Raw genomic sequence first — 25044 nt, 5'->3', positions numbered from 1 at the left:
AGGGATTGACCACTAGAGGGCAGCATAAGACCTCCATTACCTAGCAGCTCTACTGCTTCTTAGAAACTAAGTTTTTAACCAGGTACTTTACCTGTGTCTTATTCCACCTTTACCCATCCATACTCTCTGTGTTACTCTTTATTCATCTCACCCTCTTCATTACTAGTAAGTCCTTACCTCCTTGCATACCCCACTTTGAAACTACCTTCCACTTTCATTGATTGCTTTCCTCACTACCTGCCTACTTCTTTTCTGTCTTGGCTCTACCCGCTCTGTTCACCCTACGGGCTCACTCCGCTCCCCTACCCTACCCCCAATTCCCACCCACCCCAGTGCTTCTAGCCTTATACCTCTCTAGCCACTCCCACATCCCCAATATCCAATCCCAACCCACATCTCATTAAAGGTATTCCCATGATACTACATCACTCCTCCGATTTCATTACATACTTCACCTATTCACTCTACCTTCAACTTCTTCATCACAATGCCTATTTTACCCATATCAACTTACCTCAAACCCCTACTCCTGTTCTCAATTCTTCCATTCCTTTTCCTTTCCTATATTCTAACTGCCTATGAACATCTTTGCTACTTTAATTTCCACCAGCCCTCTAAACAATCATCCCTACTAGCTTTATCAGCCACCCTTAAACACATCAACATAACATCTACATCCAACTCTCTATGCCCAAAGTATCATAGAGTTATCCATATTATCTATAAATGCTACCAAGTCCAGAGAACCCATAACATATTGAATCTTTCTCTAATTCACACATATAGACTACACCTACACCTCCTACTGGATGGTGAAATTCATCCCAATCCTGGCCCTACCAATAATAGTCCTGCTAACCCAGTTAGACCTTCACCCTCTTCCTTTCACACTCTTACAAGGCCTCCTAACTTCCTCTTCATAGCTCATCTAAATATACGAAGTGTAAATAATAAAATGACTCACCTTCATGCTCTACTGGATGTACATGACTTTGACATCCTATGCCTAACTGAAACATAGTTAAAACCAGCAAACCAAGTCTATGAAATCACCCCTCCAGGATATAGTATTTTAAGAGTGGATCGCCTTAACAACAAGGGTGGGGGCGTAGCCTTAATATATAAAGCAGGGCTCCAAATTACTCTACTAGAAACCTACCCACCATCTGATACCAATACTGAAATTCTTATCACTAAGCTACAACTAAATACTTGTAAGTCCATCTACATTATATGCTCATATCTTCCTCCAGGTAATAACATCACCTCCATAGAAAATATCCTTAGCTGGCTTTCCACTAACTATCCACAAGAAACCATACTGCTAGGTAACTTTAATATAGACTGGAATACCTGTAATACTGATAACCCAACTAACCATATAAACCTACATGGCTTCTCCCAAACTATCACCTCACCCACTCGAATCCATAAGCCTACCAATAAAGAAAGCACCCTAGATCGGATTCAAATAAATACTCAGTCCCCAACATATATGGCAGGCATCCTGCCAGACTCCATTAGTGATCACTCACAAACTTATATAATTCGACAAAAGAGTAATATTCCCTACCATTCAACTTTTAGAACTACTCACTCCAATAAATATTTTAACCCTGAATGCTTCCAAAATGAACATAGTGTGTGCAATTAGTCACCCTTAAAACACCTCCAGCTAGAGGAAGCAGTGGCATACTTCAATTATAAGTTCCTGGAAATCTTGGAGTACCATGTCCCTTTTTGTACTCTTAGGAACAGTACCAAAACTGCTCCATGGCTTACAAAGGAAACTAAGCAAAGAATACTACTAAGAAACACATTTTGGGCCAAATGGTGTAATTCTAAAGACCCATCTGATCATTTAAAATTTAAACAGCTTAGAAATTCTACTAAAGCATCAATGCTATTGGATAAAAAAAAATCTACTTTCAACTTCAACAGACCAATCAACAATGACTACAGAAATTCTGGTCAGGTATCAATAGACTCTTTTATCCAGGCAACTCTAAGACACCAACCCCATCAGGAATTGCCCAAGAGACTCCCAAACAAATTGCTGATACCTTTAATATCTTCTTTATTAAAGCCATCCAGTCATTTGCTAACTTTCTACCTCCTCTATCCTCTACTCTGCCCTCCTCCTCAACTAACTCACCACCTTCTTTTCAACTACAACCTGTGCTGACATCGCTCATCTGTACCCTCCTTCAAAAACTCAAACCTTCTACCTCCACTGCTGACCTCTTACCTGCTAAATAACTGCAAATAGCAGCTAAAGTTATTGCTTACTCTATCTCAATCCTAATAAATAGAACCATAACAGAAGGTATTGTCTCATCCATCTAGAAAGTCTCCCATATAATACCCCTACACAAAGATGGCAATTCAACAGAACTTTCTAACTTTCGTCCAATTGCTCTACTCTCTCCCATAGCTAAAATCATGGAAAAATGCATCCATCATCAACTGTTACACCACCTTCTCCAAAACAGCATATTAGCTAGCCCTCAGCATGGGTTTAGACCTTTCCATAGCACCACTACTGCCCCCTATCATTTTCTGACCACATTAACAAAAACAGTTACAATAACACCCTGTCCTCTGCAATCTTTATTGATCTCTCAAAAGCATTCAACATGGTTAACCATCAATTACTGTTGAATATTCTTAAGTCCCTCTCACTTGATACTCAAGCACTACAGTGGTTCAAGTCCTACTTAGATAACAGGCAACAGGCAGTGCTTTGGGATAACAGTCCATCCTCCCACCTTCCTGTCACCCTTGGTATACACTAAGCTTCTATTTTGGGCCCTCTTCTATTTTCCATCTTTATAAACAGTGTCTATTAGTATCCCCCAAGCTACATCCATACAATACGCAGACGACACCACATTAATATCCTCAGCTACAGGTCCATCTGAACTGCTGTCCCTCACCCAAAATCTCTTTGAGTTAGTACAAAAATGTTTTTTACAGCATTGTCTCCTCCTTAACCCTAAAAAGACTAAACTATTGCTCTTTACTCCTACACAAAAGTCCACCCGAATTGACTTCATTATCAAATCTAAAAATGGCACAGTTATATCTCCTGACACTACCACCAAACTCTTAGGAGTAACTATTGACCACAACCTTAACTATGATACTCATATCAACACCACAATAAAATCAGTTAACCGAAAACTAGGCTCCCTTTATAAAATTAAACCCTTCCTTACTCCCATAGCTAGAACTACTATTGCCCACCTTATCTCAACTCTCTTTTATGCCTCTCCTATATTCATGAATCTGTCTAAAAGCAGCCACAACAAGCTGGCAATCTCCTACAATAACATTGCCAGATTTGCTACCGGCTCCTCTTTCAGAACCCACCACTGCCAAAATCTGAAACAACTGGGTTGGCTAGAACTGCATAATCAAATTCTATTCCACCAACTGATTATTGCCCATAAAACCTTTTATCATCCAGGTAATACACCAATTCTCATGAGTCTAATCGGCCCATATAAAAATCTTGCAAACATATTCTCAGCAAATAAACTACTTGTATCTAGACACAAATCCAACAATAAAGCAAGAGATTCCCTTTTCTCTAAAACTGTGGGGAAAAGCTGGAACCTGCTTCCTGGTGAACTCACATCTCTTTCATCAACTGCATTATTCAAAAAGAAACTCTAATTATACATTAGAACCCACTGGCTATGTCCTTGTACTAACCCTAACTAAGATTTCTATTCCTGTTATCCTAGGTTATAGCACCAATTTACTACTCACTTTATAGCTACTTTAAGACCACTACCTTCTAAGTTGGACTTATTGTACCCAGGAAAGACTGTATGGACATGTCACTGCCTTATAGATGAGTTACTGCCCTTAACTAATTCTCCCAGTCTTGTTTATAACTATTCTGTTCTCCTGTGCCATATTTATAACTTTGATTTGGGAAACTCCCACATCCTTCTGAATAATCTTTTCTTTTACTATTGTTTGGTTAATAAAAAAAAAAAAAAGGAATTTTCTATTTTGTTTTACTTTTAGCTGTCATGAATGCTACGTTACCATGTAACACTTGTTTTGTCTGACAAGTGATCTGTAACTGAAGTTGTAATGTTCTGTTTGTTCTTGTCTTTTATGTGGAGCTTTTCTCCCCAGGCCTCTACTGAAAATGGGCATATATCCAGTTAGACTGGCCTAGTCAACAAATGTAAAATAAAATAAAATAAATAAATAAAATTATACAGTTGTAACACAAGCATCTTATATAACTCATGTTGACATTCACAAATGACACAGTTATTTACAAAATTCAAGATTATTGGCAGTATGTCCCTTTGTCACAGTACCAACACTGAATATTTTTTACAGGTTCATAGGTGTTTACTAGGCTAATGATCACAAGGGCCTTTATAAGCCTAGCCATGCATCCCAAATCTCTAACAAGTTCTAATACACTTGATAAGTGTAAGCATGGACCTGGGAGATGAACCATTTACAGGTCACCTGTTTACATTAGAGACATAGATGTTGAACCAGGGATGACTTTCCAGTTTCCCATCCAATTGTCCAAGTTGTAGTTGAAATGGGTTAGGGAGGAACTCTGCTTCACATGGATGGAGAGCCTGTTTCATAGACAGGGTAGTCTCTGGGATACATACCTATATCTCCAGCAGGTCGTATTTATATCACAGGCAAGGTTTATGTTTTTATAATGAGTAATTTTGCTACAGTTTGCTTTGTTGATATGCAGGAGGTTCATAAGATTGGGGTCTGACAATACCATGTATGCCAGGCATAGATCTCCCCTCAAAAGCCTGTAGAAAACAGAATACAGGGATAGGGCCTTGAGGGGCTCTGCATAAGACATATTACTTACAGCCTGTATTCCTTTAGTGAGGAACCTCTGTGGACATTCCAGTTGTTGGATATGCCTAGGTAGGTACATACCAAAGGGTGCATTGTACTCAATAATAGGTCTGATGAATGCCGAATACAGTGGAACAATGACTTCCTTGGACTTAGATGCCATACCTTTGTTTATAGGTTGCGCAACATAGAATGATTTCTTCACCACTGTAGACACGTGATGATCAAAGGCTAGGTTACTATCTATGTTTGTCCCTAAGTCCCTGACTACTGGTTCAACTGTAAAGCGTGTGTTGTCGATATGATAGTTACCAGGGATGGATGACTTCCCAAAGGATACTATTATGCATTTCTTGGCATTTAGTTTTAGCCCATGGCTCTGACACCAGTTATTTTTCTGTGTCAGCCCCTCCTGGAGACCATTTGTGTCAGTGTGAGATTCAATGACAGCTCCTAATTTACAATCATCTGCAAATTTAGTCTGCCAGAGACCACTGACATTGGCCTTGACTTCTATGAAGCAAATGCCAAAAAGGAGTGGTCCAAGGACTGATGCCTGAGGGACTCTACTTGTGACTGGTCTCTTTGTAGAGGTGGACTCCCCAATTCTAACTTCCTGGGTCCTGTCTGTGAGCCAGTTGGCTATCAACCAGGTGATAAACGGGTTTGTACCTATCCTCCTGAGTTTGTCAAAAATGTCAGACTGGGGTATTGTGTCAAATGCTTTGGCCAGGTCAAGGTAGGCAATGTGAATGATTTTGCCATCATGCATTCCTTTGGTGACCTTCTCAAAGACGTCCACCAGGTTGAATAGGCATGATCTGCCCTTAATGAAACCAAACTGGGTTGGGTCCAGTGTCTGGAGGTTTACTACATCTTTACTGATAATCTCCATGATAATTCTTTCCATGGCTTTACATATAAGACTAGTGAGACTTATGGATATGTAGTTTTCAGGGTCTGCAGATGGCCCACCTTTGTGCAGAGGGATGACTGTTGCCTTTCTCCATTCATGAGGCATGAAGCCTGTTTGTAGGATACAGTTAAATAGTAATTCCAGAGGCCACAATAGGTCATGTTTCATGCTATTTAGAAGGCATCCTGGGATACTGTCTGGGCCCATTGATGCAGTGTTCTTGGTCTTAGAGAGAGCATTAAGGACCTGTTCCCTAGTGATAGTAGCATGAGTTATATTTAATGATATTTCCTGAGGGAAGGTTGAGGGGGAGAGAAGAGTAAAGTTGGAGCTGAATTTATCAGCCAGGAGGTTTGTTATATCTTCTGACTCAGGAAAGGTGGCTCCATTTATAATGAACTCTACATACACAATTGCGTATTGCCTTTAAGGTTGCAGACATAGCTAAATAATGCTTTGTGGTTGTCCTTGGTCTGGGAGGCCAAACCTAACTCAAATTTGGCTTTGGTAGACTTTATTTGTCCTCTGAGTTGTTTGTTTAGTTTGATGAGAGTGTTTTTATCTTTCTGGGTGCTGCACCTCCTAATTTTTGCCATGATTTTCTTCCTCCTGTTATTCATCTGATTGATTTTGTAATTCCACCAGTGTGGCTTCTTTTTTGAGTTAGTTCTGTACTTCTTCCTGGTGGATACAGCTGCCTCTTTGCAGCTATTAGCATGCTTGTATAGTGTTTCTGGAACAGTTCTGCATAGGCAGAAGTGTTCTCAAGGTTTATAGGGGCTTGACATTTTGCCAGGTTTTCCCTTAATAGCAACAGGTTAGCCTTAGAATAGTTGCTGAATATTCCCGGTTGAGCTAGGGGTCCAGGTTTTATTTTCATTTCAAAGGGGACCATTTTGTGGTCTGATGTTATCAAGGAAGGCATTACAGTAAGGGGTGTGCAGCACTCTCTCATATTAGTGAAGACCAGATCCAGTATGGTTGCACCCCTGGTTGGTGTATTGACTATCTCGTCAAGGGAATTTGTGTTTACAAAATCCAGGAATCCCTGTGCATGTACATTTGATGTTGTATAGGATTCCCAGTTAATAGTGGGGTAATTAAAGTCACCCATGAATATGGTATTGGGTTAGATGGTTAGTGTTTCTAATAAGTTTAAACACATAGTATGGGTTTACTTGGTCATAGGGAGGGGCGTATAGCTTGCAAGGAAGTGGTACTGGATTTTCCAATGGTGATTTGAACATGGAGCAGCTCAAGTGCATTGCCCTGTTTGACCAGCATTGAAGTATATTTATTTTTGATGTAAATAGAGACACCTCCAACTTTAGTCCCTGCCTGTGAAAGTAGCTGGTCTAAATGTGTGGAAGGCATTATAACCTTGCACTGTTGGTGTGCTCTCTGTGGCTTTAAACCACATCTTGGAGACTGCACAGACATCAGCATTCTCTAGAGTAAAGAGAGTTTCTACGGAGTGGAGTTTTTTGTTTGGGCTTCTAGCATTGAGCAGTGACACCTTTAGATTTTCTTGGTTTTGATTTGCTATGTCAGAAGTATTTTCAGTTTGGCATTGCCTATAAAAAGGCACTATGGGAGAAGACAATGTTTTAGCTAATATTTGAAAGCCTAGAAGTGCAGACCATCCCTGGCAAAGCAGTGTGGTCTTTTGACCATCTCCTTCCATGCTGAAAAATATTTTGCCCCCTTAGAATGACACTAGAAACTAAGCCAATTATTAAAGTCCATCATCTTTTTTTCATATTTTTTATTTATTTATTTATTTAACATTTGTTGACCGGGAAAGTCCGACTAGGTTCCACAGATCCTGTTTTCAGCGGAGGCCCGGGGAGAAATGCTCCAGATGCATGTCTTTAGAATGTGGGAGGAAACCGGAGTACCCAGAAGAAACCCACGCGAACGCAGGGAGAACATGCAAACTCCTCACAGAAGGCACCCCAGCCGAGAATCGAACCAGAGAACCTCTTGCTGTATTACAGCATTATCCTTGGAGAAGGTAAAATGCTGCTTACTGCTAGGCTCATACCAGCCTGAGACACATATTCTGAGAGCTCTATGATGTCTGTCTTCATATAGTCGAGGAAGGTACATCTCAGGTCATTTACTCCCACATGGACTATGACTTAGTCATATTGGTAATTGTGGTCCAATGACATGAGTGCATGCATAATGTGGCAGATCCTAGCCCTTGATAAGCAACTGACTGTAACTTTTTCCTTACTCAGCCTGGTGAGAGGGACATCAGTGTGTCTCATGATAGAGTCTCCAATAACTGGAATGTTGGATTGTCTGTAGACTTGCCTTATGGGCTTAGAGGTAGAGGCTCCATGAGATGTAGTTTTATGTATTGATGTGGGTGTTGTTTTGAGAGTGTGTTTGGGGCTGCTGAGGGTATGTCTTATGTATACTTTGTCTAGGAGGTCTTTGTGGTTTAGGAAGGTTACATGTAATTGCCTCAGTATATGTTGGTCTATATGTCTGCTTTGAATTGTGCGTGATGGGTGCAGCATGGGCACTACTGACAACCTTATTGACATTAGGAGTACTTTTATGTGAGAGCTTTGCTCCAGTGACATTGTGTAACTACATAGGTTCATAGGTTCATACTAGGCTATCTGCCCTAGGGCATTTATAAGCCTAGCTAGAGTGTGTGTGGCTTTCACCACCCCTTAGGATGAGAATACTATACCCATTAGTTTGCTGTGCCTCTGTCCAGCAGTGATACAGAGATGATTCCCGGGGTAAACCTACGATCTCCCATCCACTCATCAAGATTTCTCTTGAACAGAGTCAGTGAGGGGCTCTGCCTCACATGGACTGGGATTCTGTTCCATAGTGTAGGGAGTCTCTGGGTGATGAATCTGTCCCTCCAGCACATCCTATTTATATCCGTGTTGAGGTTTAAGTCTCTTGCTCTCGTGGCTCTGGTGGATTTGGATTTTTTGAGGTGGAGCATGTCCATTAATTCCGGGTTGGACATGGCCTTGTATGTCAGGCACAGATCACCTCTGAGCAGATGGTATGCGACTGAATAGAGCTGGAGTTTCTTCAGTCGGGCATCGTATGACATATGTTTGAGCCCCTTTATCCTTTTGGTGAGGAACTTTTGGGGTATTTCCAACTGCTGCAGGTGTCGGGTAAGGTACATTCCAAATGGGGCGTTGTACTCAATCATTGGTCTGATAAGTGAAGAGTACAGGGGTACAATGACCTCTCCTGATCTGGATGTGAATCCCTTCATGATCAGGTGGGCAATGTAGAAGGTCTTCCTAACCACTTTGGCAATGTGAGTGTCAAAAGAGAGGTTACTGTCAACTTGGGTCCCCAGGTCCCTGATAACTTCTTCCGTGTTTAATGGATTACCACCTATGTGGTAATTAGGGGTTACCTTGTTTTTCCCAAAGGGTATGACTATACATTTTTTGGCATTTAGCTTAAGGCCATGGCTCTGGCACCAGTTATCCATTTCTGTGAGACCTTTCTGGAGGATGTCTGTGTCTGATGGAGTGTCAATTATGGTGCCCAGTTTGCAGTCATCTGCAAATTTTGTCAGCCACAATCCCCCTATGTTTGCCTGCACTTCAGAAAAATAAATACCGAACAAGAGGGGGCCCAGGACTGAGCCCTGTGGGACACCACTCGTGACCGGCTTAGAGTCTGACATGGCACCAGCAACTCTAACCCTGTGTGTTCTGTCCTTGAGCCAGTTTGCAACCCATCTTGTGACATATGGGTTTACATCTAAGCTGGTGAGCTTTTCTATGATGCCCAAGTGGGGTATTGTGTCGAACGCTTTTGCTAGGTCAAGGTAGGCTGTGTGAACTGCCTTACCTCATCAATGGCCTTAGTGACTGTTTCAAAAGTCGACCAAGTTCAAGAGGCAGGATCTGCCCTTGACAAAGCCAAATTGGGTAGGATCCAGTGTCTGTAGGTCCCCAATGTCTTTATTTATGAGTTCCATTATGATCCGCTCCATAGCTTTGCAGACAAGGCTCGTCAAGCTTATGGGGCGGTAATTTCCAGGGTCTGTAGAAGCACCGCCTTTGTGGAGTGGGACCACAGTTGCCGCTCGCCATTCTTGGCACGATCCTGTAGTAAGGCTAAGATTAAACAGCTGCCTTATGTGTGGGTTTAGTTCCTCATTGAGTTCATGTAGCACACAGCCGGGGACACCATCCGTCCCATTGATGCTGTGTTTTTTGCTTTAGAGAGAGCAGCTCTCACCTGGGCATCTGAGATGTTTGGGAGGCTAGACTCTGGTGGGATAGATATTTCTCCTTTTAGGGGGGAGGGAGAAATTTGCACTGAACCTGTCTGCCAGTATGTTGGCAATGTCTGTGGGTTCAGTGATTTTTTATCATTTTGGACTAATTCTGAGCATATTTGGGAGTTTCCACCCAGGTTTCTAACATAGCTAAAGAAGGCTTTATGATTGTCTTTTGTGTCATTAGCGATTTTTCTCTCAAAGTTGGCCTTGGATGATTTTATGAGTGATCGTAGTTTTTGCTAGTATTGATCAGAGATGCCTTCCCATTTAGGATTTTGCTCTGTCATGTAGTAGCTTTCTCCTCTTGTTGTAGAGTTTGTTTATGGCTGGAGTCCACCAGACCGGGTGCCTGCCTTTGGTGGAAAGGGTCTTGATTTTATTAGGGATTGCTTGATCCATACATTCCTGGAGGTGTTCGTAGAAGGCATTTGTAAGGGTTTCAGCAGCGTGGATTGTGGTTTCCACTGGCTCGGGGGCCTTGAAGGATACCACTCCAGTCTTAAGAAGTGTGAAGTTTGCTTTTGAGAAGTTCTTCACTGTGATCTTTTTGCTGGGGTGGGGCGGGATGTGGATCTCCAGTGAGATTAATTTATGGTCTGATCTCACCAATGAGGGATATACTTCCGGTGTGGAGCATTTTGTCCCCATGTTTGTGATGATCAGGTCTAGTATATTTTCTCCTCTTGTGGGAATGGTGACTAGTTGTTCCATAGCATTTGAGTTTATGAACTCAAGGAACCTTTGGGCTAGGGTGTTGGGGCTTGAGTAATGCTCCCAGTCTATGTTTGGGTAGTTGAAGTCACCCAATATGATGGTGTTTGGAGAGACATTCATACTCTCCAGTGTCTTCAGGAAGGCTGTGTGGGTTTCCTGAGTTTGAGAAGGTGGTCTGTAGCATGTTACAAACTGTAGGGCAGTTTTACCTATGGTTAATTGCACCTGGATGGTCTCCGATGCTTCGTTGCCACTAACCTGGAGGTGTGGGTATCCTTTATGAATATGGATACTCCTCCTTTTGTGGTTCGGTCCGGATTTTGGGGCGAACGCATGATATGAGGTATAACCTGATAGTGCTGGGGTGCTCTCAGGAGCCTTGAACCAGGTTTCAGTCACAGCACAAACATAGATGTTCTCCATGCTGAGGAGGGCTTTGCATCTTCAGGTTTAGACTTCTGGCATTGAGCAGTATTACCCTTAGTTTTTCTCCATTTTTGTTTTCTAGGGTGGTAGGTTTATCATTTGAGCCTTGCCTAAAAAGGCACTATGGGGTGGCAAGAGCCTTTGCCAGTATCCGGAAGCCCAGGGTGACAGGTGCAAGCCGTCCCTTGAAGCAGCGTGGCTTATCAAGCATGTCATCCCAGGCAGACAGACATTGGATCCCCTTAGAATGACACCAGTAATTAAGCCAATTATTAAAGCTGATCATTTTGTCTCTGTATTGTGGCATCATTCTTGGTGAGGGTAGGATACTGCTCAGGGTCAGGGTCATACCGGCCTGGGCTACATAATCTGAGAGCTCCTCTATGTCTCTTTTCATGTAGTCCAGGGAGGTACATCTCAGGTAGCTCACACCGGCATGGACAATGACTGAGTCATACTTGTACTTGCTGTGGAGTGACCTGAGTGCTTGTGTTATGTGGCGGATTCTAGCGCCTAACAGGCAGCTAACTGTGATCTTTTCCTTGTTCAGTCTGGTGAGTGGGACGTCAGTGTGTCTGACTATGGAGTCACCTATAACAAGTGTGTCTGGCATTGTGTTTGGCCTTAAGGGCTGTGACTGTTTAGCACACTGACTTTGAGAACTATGTGTTGCATGTCTTATGTCTTGAGGTGGCAGTTGCTTGGGTATCTGCTTTGGAGGCCTCTGTAGTTTTGGTAGATTTTTGATCAGTGCCTCTGAGTATGTCTTTGTGTGTTTATGTGTTTGTTTTGCAGTTGTGATAGTTCTATGTGAAACTAGGTTTGTGGTGTGCGTGGTTTCCTTCTCCTCGTCTCTGGTCTTGCCAGTCCTGAGTTGAGAGAGCTCAGCCTCCAGTTTGGCTATATAGTTGCATCTCTCACATGTATTTGTGTTTTGTGGGAGAAGGAGTGGGTTGTCTGTGTACATGAGGCAATTGTAACATTGCCTCAAGATGCCCAGATTCACCAGCTGAACAGGAGAGGACGCTAGCAACTGACCCTTCGACATGCTAGAAAAAGTGAAAAAGTTTGCTGTGTAACTGAGTCAGAAGGGACCTATAGGGAAATGGGTACTCAAGGGGATTCTAGGCTAATGTAGTACTTTGTTTAGTATACAAGTACTTTACCTATATAAAAATGCTTTAAGGAGCAAGTGCTGAGCTATTGAGATAGAGAATAGACTGTTTAGATTGCAAGTAGAGAAGTTCTAAGGGAAAAATTGAAGAGCAGACTTTACTGAGCCAGAAATAGTTTAACCTTGTTTAACTGGCGCTGCCCCATGGTGCTCTACGGGCAACTCCGCGCTAAATCACACAAAAGCGCGCTAAAGCAGGCTTTATAGCAGGGGGTTGAAAAGAGCTAGGAATTGACCCAAAATGGCCAATAGACTACAAGTTTCTGGCTGGAACCACTGCTCTAGGGACAAATAGGCTGCTCAGTGCTCCCCACTCCCACTGGTGAACAAAGAAGCTTCCCTTTATCCAAATAAGGATATGGAATAGCACAGGAACCAAGCCAAAGCCCAGAGATCAGCAAACTCTGAAGACTGGACTATTTTAGTTCAGTAAGGTGGGAAAACAAGATTTTTTTTGCAGAAAACAGAGGAAAACAGACAGTAAATGCTATAAATGCTTTTAAACGGCTAGCACTTGAGTGTGTTAGCCTACAGGTAAAATCAAGCAACAAATAACTTTTTAAACGTGCAAAACAGTTAATCAACACAAAAACAGTTTAAATAGAATGCAGAGCTGTATAAACAGGCGAAAATGCAGTCGCTACGCTGTAAATAATCAAAAGCCAGAAAAAATACTTAAATCAGGAAAAAGTCACTCTTTTGCTCTCTGCTGCTTGTAGAACTCTGCAGGACACCACGAGGAGCTGTGCTGAGTTGAATACAAGCAAAAGCTAAAGCGGGCTTTATTACAGGGTGCTGAAAAGAGCTAGGAATTGACCCAAAATGGCCAATAGACTACAAGTTTCTGGCTGGAACCACTCCTCTAGGGACAAATAGGTCGCTCAGTGCTCCCCACTCCCACTGGTGAACAAAGACGCTTCCTTTTATCCAAATAAGGATATGGAATAGCACAGGAACCAAGACAAAGCCCAGAGATCAGCAAACTCTGAAGACTGGACTATTCTAGTTCAGTAAGGCGGGAAAACAAGATTTTTTTTTTTTTTTTCTTTTTTGCAGAAAACAGAGGAAAAACAGACAGTAAATGCTATTATGCGGCTAGCACACTTGAGTGTGTTAGCCTACAGGTAAAATTAAGCAACAACTAACTTTTTAAAAGTGCAAAACAGTTAATCAACACAAAAACAGTTTAAATAGAATGCAGAGCTGTATAAACAGGCTAAAATGCAATCGCTAAGCAGTAAATAATCAAAAAGCCAGAAAAAAATACTTAAATCAGTTATAGCAAATACAGTTATAACAAATGCTCTGAAATATACTGTATATTTCCAAAATGTTTGAGAAGGACAGTCAGAACACCAGAAGGTTCAGGCGAAAGAGAAATAAAAAAAAGTTTTGTTTTACTTTTTGAAAGGGAAAAAGGAGGAACAGAAGGCCTTATCAAATGTTCTCTCTGTATTAAGCAGAATGAGCTAATGACACTAGACTGGGAGGTGTGTCACAGTAGGGGTGGGCAACTGCAAACCACCAAGTATAAGAGCAAGACACCAACAGGGAGGGAGGATGGGACAAAATAGTCTACAGACAGCAAGCACTAGAGAGACAAATTAAAGTTTTTAAACAGATAAGGATTTGTGAAGATACTGAATAGACAAAGTGCTTTATATATATTAAATTGTAAAAACAGTAATCTTTAAAAATAATCAAAAAAATCAAGATACTTATATTTTGTAGCTCAGTTGCAGTCACAACTTCTCTAGTCTGCACTGTGTGCAAAAGACAGAAACTTTTTTTTTTTTTTTTTTTTTTTACAAGAACACAAAAGAACCATCTCTCACATACCATATCAGTTTGTTTGAGAATTAACTGGTTGTCAGTAAACATGAGACAATTTCTACACAGGATTTCAAAGGGGACCATTTTGTGGTCTGACGTTATCAAGGAAGGTGTTACTTCAAGTGACATTGTGTAACTACATCTCTCACATACCATATCAGTTTGTTTGAGAATTAACTGGTTGTCAGTAAACATGAGGCAATTTCTACACTGGATTTCAAAGGGGACCATTTTGTGGTCTGACATTATCAAGGAAGGCATTACAGTAAGGGGTGTGCAGCACTCTCTCATATTAGTGAAGACCAGATCCACTATGGTTGCACCCCTGGTTGGGTATTGACTATCTCGTCAAGGGAATTTGTGTTTACATATCCAACAAGCCAGTAATAGAGACAGTAGGAAAGTTCATATCCATGGCAATAGACCCTTTTGTATTGATTAGACTGCAGGACTGAGAATATCAATCACTGTCAGGAGTATCTGGTTTGCAACTATGTGGACAGTGCTTGTCACTGCAAACTAGTTGTCCTGTGTGCAACTAGATATTGGAGAAATTTCAATTGTGCTTTTACAGGAAAAATGCCACTCAAAGTGTCTGAGTCTGTACAGAGCACTGCCAAACTCTTGAGGGGAAACTAATAAGCAGACCCTGAAAATTTAAGGATGAAGTATTTAGGCAGATATTCTGATGTTAGAAACAAATCAAGCACTACTTACTGAAAACAAAGAACTAGCTTGTCAAGAATGATGAAAAGTGGGTAGTCATAATGAATTGCTACTACCTGGCTACTACTAATGCTGGTCTCACCACAGCTTCACTCTGTTGGGATACAATACTCCTTTGCTTCTTCTCTCACTAGAAGGAAAATGTTAGCACCAATCCACAGAAGAGAAGCAGGCCACAGCCTGTCTGGTGATTTACAGTCTTGTCCCAGATGATGCAAGGGTCTGTAGGCTTGTAGCATTTTTCTGGTAAATGCCTCAAATAGCAACCAGAACAATCAGATACGTTAAGCACAGACACTCACTCTCCATCCAGAAACAGTCAGGAATCAATGCACTCTGCTCTTATTCTCATTAGAATCAGAATATAAGCAAATATTCAAAGTTGTCATCTATGAAGCAGTTATTAGGCTTTCTGGTGATCAGCAGTCTCCAGGAAATAATGCCACTGTGCTTCTTCTCTCACCAGGAGAAAACAGAAGCATTTATCCCAAGATGACTACTGAGAGGCAGAATGTGGTCTCCGCAATAATTGGTGGCCTTGCAATAGATGCTTAAACGTAAGATGAAAAAATGGTTTATCCTAAACACTGCAGTGTACACTAAGCAGTTAGATATGAAAGTGGTTTTAGCTGCACAAAAAGGTAAGTTTTATTGGAGAGCCACTATTCTTAAGAGCAAGACAGACTGAAGGGGGGGGGGCACTTTTGTATTCTGGTACTATGGAGTATAGTAGGATGGCCAATAAATTTAAATAGTTGAAGGGGAGTGATTTCACAAAATGATAATTTTGTGCTTAGTCACACCAGCCAGTAAAAGCATAGAGGAAACGAGATATATGGTCAAATTGACATAAGGGGCAGGCAACTAGAATAACAGTGATGTTTAAGAACACAACAATAACAGGATGGGAGGGTAGAAAAATCTGTCTGTCTCACAAGAGACAGAGTTGTGGTCTCTTTTCAAGTTTTAATATGCAGTTAAAAGCAGAATACAAGTAAAACACAGTGTAAAGAAAACAAATCACAATATACACAATAGAAAAGACAATAAAGTAATACAAAATAGAAGAAATAAAAAGCAAGCTGTGGCAGAATCTGGGTGAGCCTTTCCAGTAAAGCCCCTTTTTTGTGGCCCTTTCCCCCGGGCCTCTGCATGACAGATAGGAAGAAGGTGAATGTTGTTGTTTGTCTTTTTGGCTTTTCCTGGTTAGGGGTCACCACAGCAGAACTCCAGTCCGCTAATGATTGGCAGTAGATTTTTTTATGGTGCTGAGTTGCCAGCTCGATGCCCAACCTTCAGCGAAGGCATGCCCATTCACGCATGTCTTTCGAAGGCCACTCGACCACGGGGAGGACATGCAGACTCCACACAGAAGGCACTCCAGCCATGAATTGAACAGGAAGAAGGTGAATGTTAAAATAAATATGTTTAATGTGTTCCAATGACAACATGAGAGAGGGAGAAAGAACTTTGTTTTCTTAGTGACAGCAAAGGGCAGAAAATGGAAGGAGAATTTAGCCAAGCTCAATCTTGCTATGAGAACTATAAGAGAAGAGCAAATAATCTGTATTTGAAATGCATGAAGGGTTAAAAAAACAATTCATGTACAATTAGTGATTTTGCCCAATTAGTCCAGCTATTATGAGAACATAGCAAAGGCCCTTCATATATTACTCATGAAAAAATGTTAATATTTACATATTTAATACATTGATTAGTACCTTTAGTCCTAGATGAAAACAAGCCCTGTAATGCTAAACTAGCTCAGATGAAATTCTTCAGCATTTTTGTGTCTTTAATGGCTGCCTTTAATTCATTGGATTTTAAATTCTCCATAGTTTTACTAAAGGAATGCAGATAAGCAATTACATAATGATTGCCCTATATTTATGCAATGTTTTAACTAATAACAGGCTGGTGTGGCAAAACAGAATGGCCCAGTGGGCACAAAATTATAAAAGGAGAATCTTTCAAAAACGAATCCGATTTTGAGCAGTACTTCCTGCTTCTAATTCTTTTGAACATTAGTTGGTATGAGATTGAAGAAACTACAATTTAAAGAATGTTTTTAGTTTTTATGGTAAAAATTTCATGCTATTCTGAAATATTTTAACTACAGTACAGTAGTAGCAGCCAGACGGATGTTGACATGCAGCTTCTGTTAGTGGTCCTTAAGTGGTACAGGTCTCAATGTAATCATTTTCTTTTCTACAGTTTTTACACAGTATAGAAAACACACACACACACACACACACACACACACACACACACACACACACACACACACACACACACACACACACACACACTTACATGAGTGCCAAATGTTTGGTCGACAACTCTCTTTTGTTGACAGGCAGATATGCAGTGTTTTTTGATCAAACAACAGGTGTATTGAATGAACATTTTGTCAGGTGTGGGTTTGCTGAAACAGGTAAGTGGGATGTGTAGTGTGTTTGTGTGTGTGTTTGTGAATGTGTGTGGGTTTGGCTTACAGTAAGGGTTATTTAAGGATTAAGATTAAGTGTGTGTGATCATGAGTGTTTAGAGTAAGGTTTGGCTTAGGTTAGGGAATACATTTAGTGTGTGTGTGTGTGTGTGTGTGTGTGTGTGTGTGTGTGTGTGTGTGTGTGTGTGTGTGTGTGTGTGTGTGTGTGTGTGTGTACATGTGTGCTGAGTGTCCAAGCTGTCTTGTGTCAAAATAGTGTTATGTGAGTTTTTTTTTTAATTTAGATGGAGGTTAGGATTAGGGGTAAGTTTAGTTTAGTATTCATTCTTAAGGTGGAGTGGGGTAGAGACTTTTTTAAGTATAAGTTTGCAGGACACTGGGGACCGGGGTGAATGCCCTTTCCCCACTGTAGTGTAATCTGGGATATGATAAATGAAATTAGCAGAGGGTGTAAGAAGTTTTGTGTGGTTTTCATTTTTTGATCCTTTGCAGTTCAATGTTTAATGTTTCAATATTTAAGTGCAGATCATTGGTTGTTCAGTAAATTGCTTTTTCAATGCAAAGTTTCTTTTTCTTTTTTTGGACTTCAAACTGACCATCAGCCACTGTCACTGTCTTAAAGGCCCAGTCAGAGGAATAGGTATCCTACAGTGGATCTACTAGTGCATAAGTCTGTTATTTTATGCCCTACACTCTCTTCAAAGTTATAAAGTGGGACCCGCTAGAGCTGGACCTGCAATACATGACCCAGAGATTTGTGCACATACTTCCATAGAAGCACACGTGTGTGCATTCTCACATGTGCATACACACCAACACATACATTCAATTCCCAGCTACAGCAATGCAAAGCTAAAAAATACTTGCCCATTGGGTCTCTACATGCAATAGATGGAATTACCTCAATCCCCCCAGAGACAGAATCTAGCTTTGACTACCCCAAACCATCATTCCCAATGAATTAAGAGTTAATACAGTCACTGCTGGAATCTGTGTTACCAAAGCTGCAGCTTGAGCACAGAGTCCTCTGTGCTACAAAGTCAGGACACAAAAACATATTTTATTCCTAGTCCATTAACAATTAGGAACCAATTATGTATTAGTGTGTGGTATCTATGTGATGAGAGTCCAGTTAATATTGGATTACCATATGATTCAGTGCTGATTTCAGCAGAGTTCAAAGAATTTAAATGGATAGAGAGGATATGAAACTAAAACAGTCATTCCATATGATGCCCAGGTTTGCAGCATGATACATTCATACAACAGTGTGAGGAAAGTGAGAAGGCACTTTCAAACTTCAGAAGAAATGGTCAAAATTAAGCCAGATTTGATTTAATATAGGGGAATGCCTGGCTGTGCCCCAGAGAAACTAAAACTAAGGGGAGTGTGTGCACTTTTGTGGGTAATCTATGTTGAAATATAAATCTTGAGTAAAAGCAAGGGATGGTTAAATCATGATTTTTAAAAGAAAGGAAGCAATGTGAGCAAGCGATATAAATAATAGATGTCAAGATGCATAACAAGAGACATTAAAAACAATCCTAATTTTACCTATCAACACATCTGGGTGAGACTCACCATTTGGAGAAGTTAAGAAAAGCAAATGTACCCTGCATGCAGTTCTGGATAATCCATCTACATAACATGTAGAGAGGGTCAGGGGTACAGTTCTTATAAGGGGAACACTAGCAGTACAATGACTACATTAGAATCCAGGTTAATGCATGTTATAGACATAAATAAGGAACGTAATGCTTCTGCACCTTAAGGAAAAAGGGTACATCTTATCAACTTTCATTTTTTTCATAGTCAGTGTATTTCAACATGGCAGTAACTTTCCAAAGAAAAGGTTTAAGAGCAAAATGTTGTGTAAAGATCAAAGCTGAATATCTCATTCATACTTTGAGGAAGTATTTGTTTCTGTATGTGTGAAGATCCTTAGAAGATGATGGGGTCAAAAAGAATGAAACAATGCAAAATTCAAAGGAAAGACATAGATAAGTTATTACTTTTGGTATGAGAATAGGATCTGGTATATATCATTTATAGCCTATCTAGTACAAAGGAGAATTTGAAAACCATATCTTATTTTGTGGCCAAGATCTCAGTTTTTATGTAATTTATGACCAAATATGTTAGGGGTCAGCTGGTTCTACTTACTTATTATTTGCATGGTGCTGAGATCTATCCTTACTTTACTGAAGGTCGTGAACCCAGCTGCTGTGTAATCTCTTTTGCAGTGGCAGTCTTCTCTCCTGTTTCCATTATGTGGGCACTCTGTTGGATTAAGGAGTCTGAGGAAACAGAAAAAAATAAAAATCACATAGAGATGCTTAGAATAAGAACTGTACATCTGAAAATACTAAGCCATGGATACTGTACCTCAGACCAAAAACTTCCGAGAAGTTCTCTGCATCACCACTTAGAAGTGATATATATTCTCTTGGGCTATCAGATTGCATGCTAGCACAATAAATCTGCAACAATTTTAAAACAGACATTAGTAGAATACAACAGACATTAGTAGAAAATAATATATATATATTAATTTGCATCTTTATAGTCCAAATGAGACACAAATGTTAGAGAAAATTACAAATAAACCATGATGAAGACCCATTTTTAGAGAATACCATGACAGAAAATTTCAAACTGTAGTATACAAAGGCGATATTTACATAACTGCCAGCATCAGAACAAATATAAAAATAACATTTCATTTTACTAGAACTTTAGAATAATTCTTATACACTAGTGTATACATCAGCCAGAATGTTGTATAACAACAGCTAGATTTGGAAACCACCAGCAATGAAAATAAAATTGCATTCACCACTAAAATTTTCATTAGTGAATCATTCATGTCTAAAACTGGAACAGTAGGACAGTCAAACGTTATAGGTACAGTTGCAGAACAAAAGTGTCTAGAGAGCAGTACCAGGGACAAGGTGAGTCTGGTACATTTGGTATTATATTGTAACACCTATCAGATTTAGTAATACAGGAGCCCGTAAATTAACATCTTAGGATAACATACAAATAATAAGCCAATAGTAGACATTTAAAGCCAATGATACCATGCAGGTTCAAATGATATTTAAAACCACAGATAGGCTTGGAAAGAATGACAATCTGTACAGTTGCAAATACATTAAATAGCTTGACTGTAACAATAAAATATGAACAAACTGACTGATAATGAACCGATTTATTTTTCTGTTTTCTTTTTTCCCCACATAAATGCAGACATCAAACCTCCTCCACATACATCACAAAAGTCCAGAATTTTTCAGACTGTCAAGACATTTCCCTCATATGTTTGGTCAGTTCCTCAATTTTTTTTTGTTATTCCTGGCAAATCATTGAGGATTGCAGTAGCAAATAATAACAGACATTTGAGTTTCAGACTTCATATCCTTCAGAAAAATGCATTCTAATGCAATACCTATCATTCTAGCAACTTTCTAAATTTGTAAAAGCAATTTTTTTTTTTAAATCTGACTCGATTTCTTGGCCTTTGCCCCTGATTCTTTCACTATGAAACTGAGAGGTATACCCCCTGTGTGACTCAAGCTCATGTGTTTCTTCACAGGGAGGATTTCTCGTATACATGGGGATGAGATCCATTCAGAAAGCCCATCATTCAGGCAGCCATGAGAGTTGTTTGTGTGTCCATCTACTTTGTCTTCAACATTCTTGCTGTGGATAAGAACTCTCATCCCATTCAGACAAGTCTGACATTCCCTCAGACTAGAGCTCTGTGGTGACTAGCCACTGTTCCATAGTAATGAAGACACTAGTGTGGTGCCTCTAACCCCTCCTTGTGGTGGCTGATTTGGGCACGTACATCAACACAGAGATCTATAATGCACACCATTGGGCAAAAGTGCTTCGACACACATATCCCGTTAGGACTTCCATCATTGACTTGGAAATGCCAAGCCCTCATCCTCTTGGTATATGCTTATGTTTAAAGTGTAAGGCTCCACTTGCAGAGGGGCAAGTGACCATTGAGAAAATTCCTCTCCTGTCCTCTAGGATGGGTAAGTCATAACACATTCTTCTTTCATCCTTTCTGACCTGCTTCAACAATCACCATCCATAGCTGCTACTCCAATCTGGGTTGTTTATGTCATAGGTTAGGCTTCATCCCTATATGCAATAGAGCATGATAAGCACAAGTAAATCTGAGTAAATATAAAACATAGTAAAATATTTGAATAAAGAAATAAAGAAATTAAAAATGGTGCATTGATTGCATTAAACAATACATGAAGACTTGCAAGAAGTAAAGTAAATGTGGACTAGAGGATCAGCATAAGCAGGAATGAACCTTGGCATCACATCTATTGCCATTTTACATGTAGTTTATCTTGAGTCTTCCTATGCTGTGATATGACACCTAAAATTAAGGCAAATAAGTACTGATTAACATTAATCTTACTTTATTTATCTTTTGTTGACCAGGTTAACTCCACTAGGCAAGTAGCTTCTTTTCAGGGGAGATCTAAGGTGGTATTTATAACTAGTAGGGGAATTTGGGCAAGGGCATTGGGGAACTTCCCTTATAGATTAGGAGTGTGCTTGTTCCATTCCTAGCACAGCGGCAGCTGGGAGAACAGCACTGAAAGAGATTCAAGATGGTGGATAGCACAGAGGCGAATACTAATGCAGTATTCAAAGTTCTACAAAATTCTAAAGAGCTGTCTCAGCAGAATTTGTTTGTTTATTGGAAACAATGGCTCAAAACCATGACAGATGTATTAACAATCCTCCAGTTGGGAGGGTTGCAATATAATATTTTGGGTGAATTGCTGTTACAGAATGAACCAGCAAATGGAAAAGATTTTTGTGGGGTAAAATTATGGATGAAACTCAATCGGAGGAATTGAAAGCAATTTTGAAAGAAGATTGTCAGACTAAGATATCATATGTGAAGACTGTTAAAGAAACTGCAGGGAAAGTGATGAGGGCTGAACAGAGGAAAGAAACTATCACAGTCAAAGGAAATTTATGTTGAAAATTCAGGGCAAAGAAGAACAATAATTGGACATGTATGACATTTGGGATAATGTAATAGTCTCATTGGGAGTGAAGGTTCAGGAGGCAAGACCTTTTACTCTTATTCACAAAGAGACATTTTGTAGCATTATTTTTGATACTGGTTCTGCTCTAGAAAATGTTTTGGTGAATATGAGATGGAAAACAAAATTGTAATCCATGGCATTCTTATGTGGTTAAAGCATTTCATAGAGAAACAAAAAAATAAAAAGAACATATTCAATTTCAAACTGAAGTTGAAAAAGAGACATTTAAGCAAACTTTGTAAAAAAGTTATGGACATTAGCATTAGCACATTAGCAAAGTCTATGATAACAGAGAATTATGGACTGGTTGATGTGACAGTAATAGTGTACTGAAAATTTAAAAAGAAAATTTGTTCATATCCCTAGTCTGATAAATGTAGAAGGTAAGTGTTGTCAACTACTGGTGACAACCAAAAATATGTTTTCTGCTGAAAAGATGATAATTTGATAAGTAACTGTGATAAGAGGAAATTTTATATTTGTGGGGGAAAAGGTTATGAAGCAAAAAGGTATGAACTGAAATGTTATAAATGTAACAACATTAGGCATTTGTGCCAGGATTGTAGTCTAAAGAAAAAGGATGAAGAAGAAGAAAACAAAAGTGAGGACGGTATATGAAGAAAAGAAACAGTTCCATTAAAAGATAAAGAGGAAGTAGGGAACCGAGATCAGAGAAAAATAAAGATAAGGATAAAGAGAAAAATGAAAATGAAGAAAATATAGAAGAAGGGTCTCAAATAGGTGACAAGGAAGAATTAAACTGGAAAACAGTGAAAGGGGAAACAACAATTATATTGTCAAAAGAATATGAGGCAGAAAAAGAACATTTAAAGGGATAAGTATAAAAGGGAAAAAGAAAAGAAGTAAATAATGCAAATTAGATAAATACTTTAAATGTACACAATTTCTGGTAAGCTGTGACATAGACTTAATGGTGACTTTAGAGTGCTTTCAGTAAATGTAAATAGTATCAATAAAATAAGTAGAAGAATAGGCATCCTAAATTGGTGCATTAAGTCTAATGTTGATTTAATAATATTGCAAGATGTAACATTTTTGACTCAAGAAGATAAATTACAAAGAAATTTGGGGAGGAGATACAATGTGGAACCTTGGAACAGAACTATGTTCAGGCATAGTTGTATTCTGTAGAAAGTCAATGAAAATATTGAACATAACACTGGCAATGATGGGATGATTAACTACTGAAGAATTCAGATATAATAAAAAATATAGAATTATAGCCTTGTATGCCTATGTTACAAGTAAAGAAAGGGGACATTTATTTCATAACATTTTGGATTATGTAGTAATTAATATGAATATAATAATAATGGGATATTTTAATTGTGATTTGAGAGGAAAAAAGAAAAAGAGAGGAAATCATGTTAAGAACATGTTTGAAGTTATAAAATTTGTCAATTTAAAGATTTGGAATAATAATTTGTGGACATTTAGTGAAGGTATATATCAGATGGAAATAGGTTATTTTATTATATCAGAAAGTTTAAATACAGCTAAGGGAGAGACACTTGTAGCAAGATTTTCAGAATGCTCACTCATATGGATAGAAATAAAAGAATATAAGGAGTATATCAGATTGGGAAAAGGAATAAAAAAATAAATGAGAAATAATGGGATAAAAATGGAAAAAAAAGTATGTGTTTATGGTAAGATCACAGTTCAACTAAAGTGTGTTATAAAAACTGGTTTGAATTCTGGCTAGGTTTGAATGAAAAATATAAAAAAGTTTTTTTTAGAATGGTAGTCAGATATAAGAAAAGTAGAAAACAACAAATAATATAACGATGTTTATGGATGCTTTAAAGGACTTGGAAAGGAACAATAGAGAATATGTGATAGAATGAAGAATTTATGAAATGAATCAAGAGAAAATTATTATTATTAAAGTAAAGATATTATTTACAATGTAAAAAAGAAGAACTGTCAGGTGATTTGAGTAGCACAGTTAAAGTGAATACTAGTATAATGACAGAAATGAAAAATGATAGAGAAGAGGGAAGGCAATCTGAGGAACAAATTATGATTATTATAATATATTATCTAAAGAAAATGTTTCAAGATAATAAGTACAAAAATGGCACAATAAAAATGATGGGGATGAAAATGAGAAATTAGAAAATGAGATTTCCTTATATGAATTAGAAAAGGTATTTAGACAAATTCATTTACACTCAGGTGGAATAGGATTCCAATTTTATAACAATTTTGTGGATTGGCAGAAAAAAAGTATTTCTTAAAAGTTAGGAATGAGTGGTTAAGTTAAGATTTTATTTATAAAGATTTATGTAGTGGTAAGGAAAAAAGAAGATAAAAATAAAAATGAATAGTGTAGACCTATAGCATTAAATAATACAGATTATAAGATTTTTTATGAAAATAATTCAGAAGAAAATGGAAAGTAAACTGACAGATGTTATGGAAGATAGCATATATAGCTGAAAGGAAAAAAAGGATATCAAGAATTATTTTTCATAGTAAGGGAAATTATGCATGATATCATGAGCAGGACTGATGAAACCAAGAATGAGATAGGAAATTTAAATA

At 39.0% G+C, this 25044-nt stretch overlaps 1 protein-coding gene across 1 annotated transcript in view; it reads right to left on the bottom strand.

Moving 5' to 3' along the window:
- Window positions 1-25044, bottom strand: part of ADAMTS9 (ADAM metallopeptidase with thrombospondin type 1 motif 9) — a 1232634-nt gene that overhangs the window by 119855 nt on the left and 1087735 nt on the right. Inside the window, exons 35-36 of the mRNA XM_044077927.1 lie at window positions 19772-19866; window positions 19550-19683 (exon numbers count right to left, since the gene is read on the bottom strand). Of these exons, the coding sequence (XP_043933862.1) occupies window positions 19550-19683; window positions 19772-19866 (229 nt within the window). The remainder of the gene's footprint in view (window positions 1-19549; window positions 19684-19771; window positions 19867-25044) is intronic.

This window comes from Protopterus annectens, chromosome 7.part0 (assembly GCF_019279795.1).
Source record: "Protopterus annectens isolate FY-2018-M chromosome 7.part0, PAN1.0, whole genome shotgun sequence".
NCBI lineage: Eukaryota > Metazoa > Chordata > Ceratodontiformes > Protopteridae > Protopterus > Protopterus annectens.
This window is presented reverse-complemented; position numbering and strand designations above follow the sequence as displayed.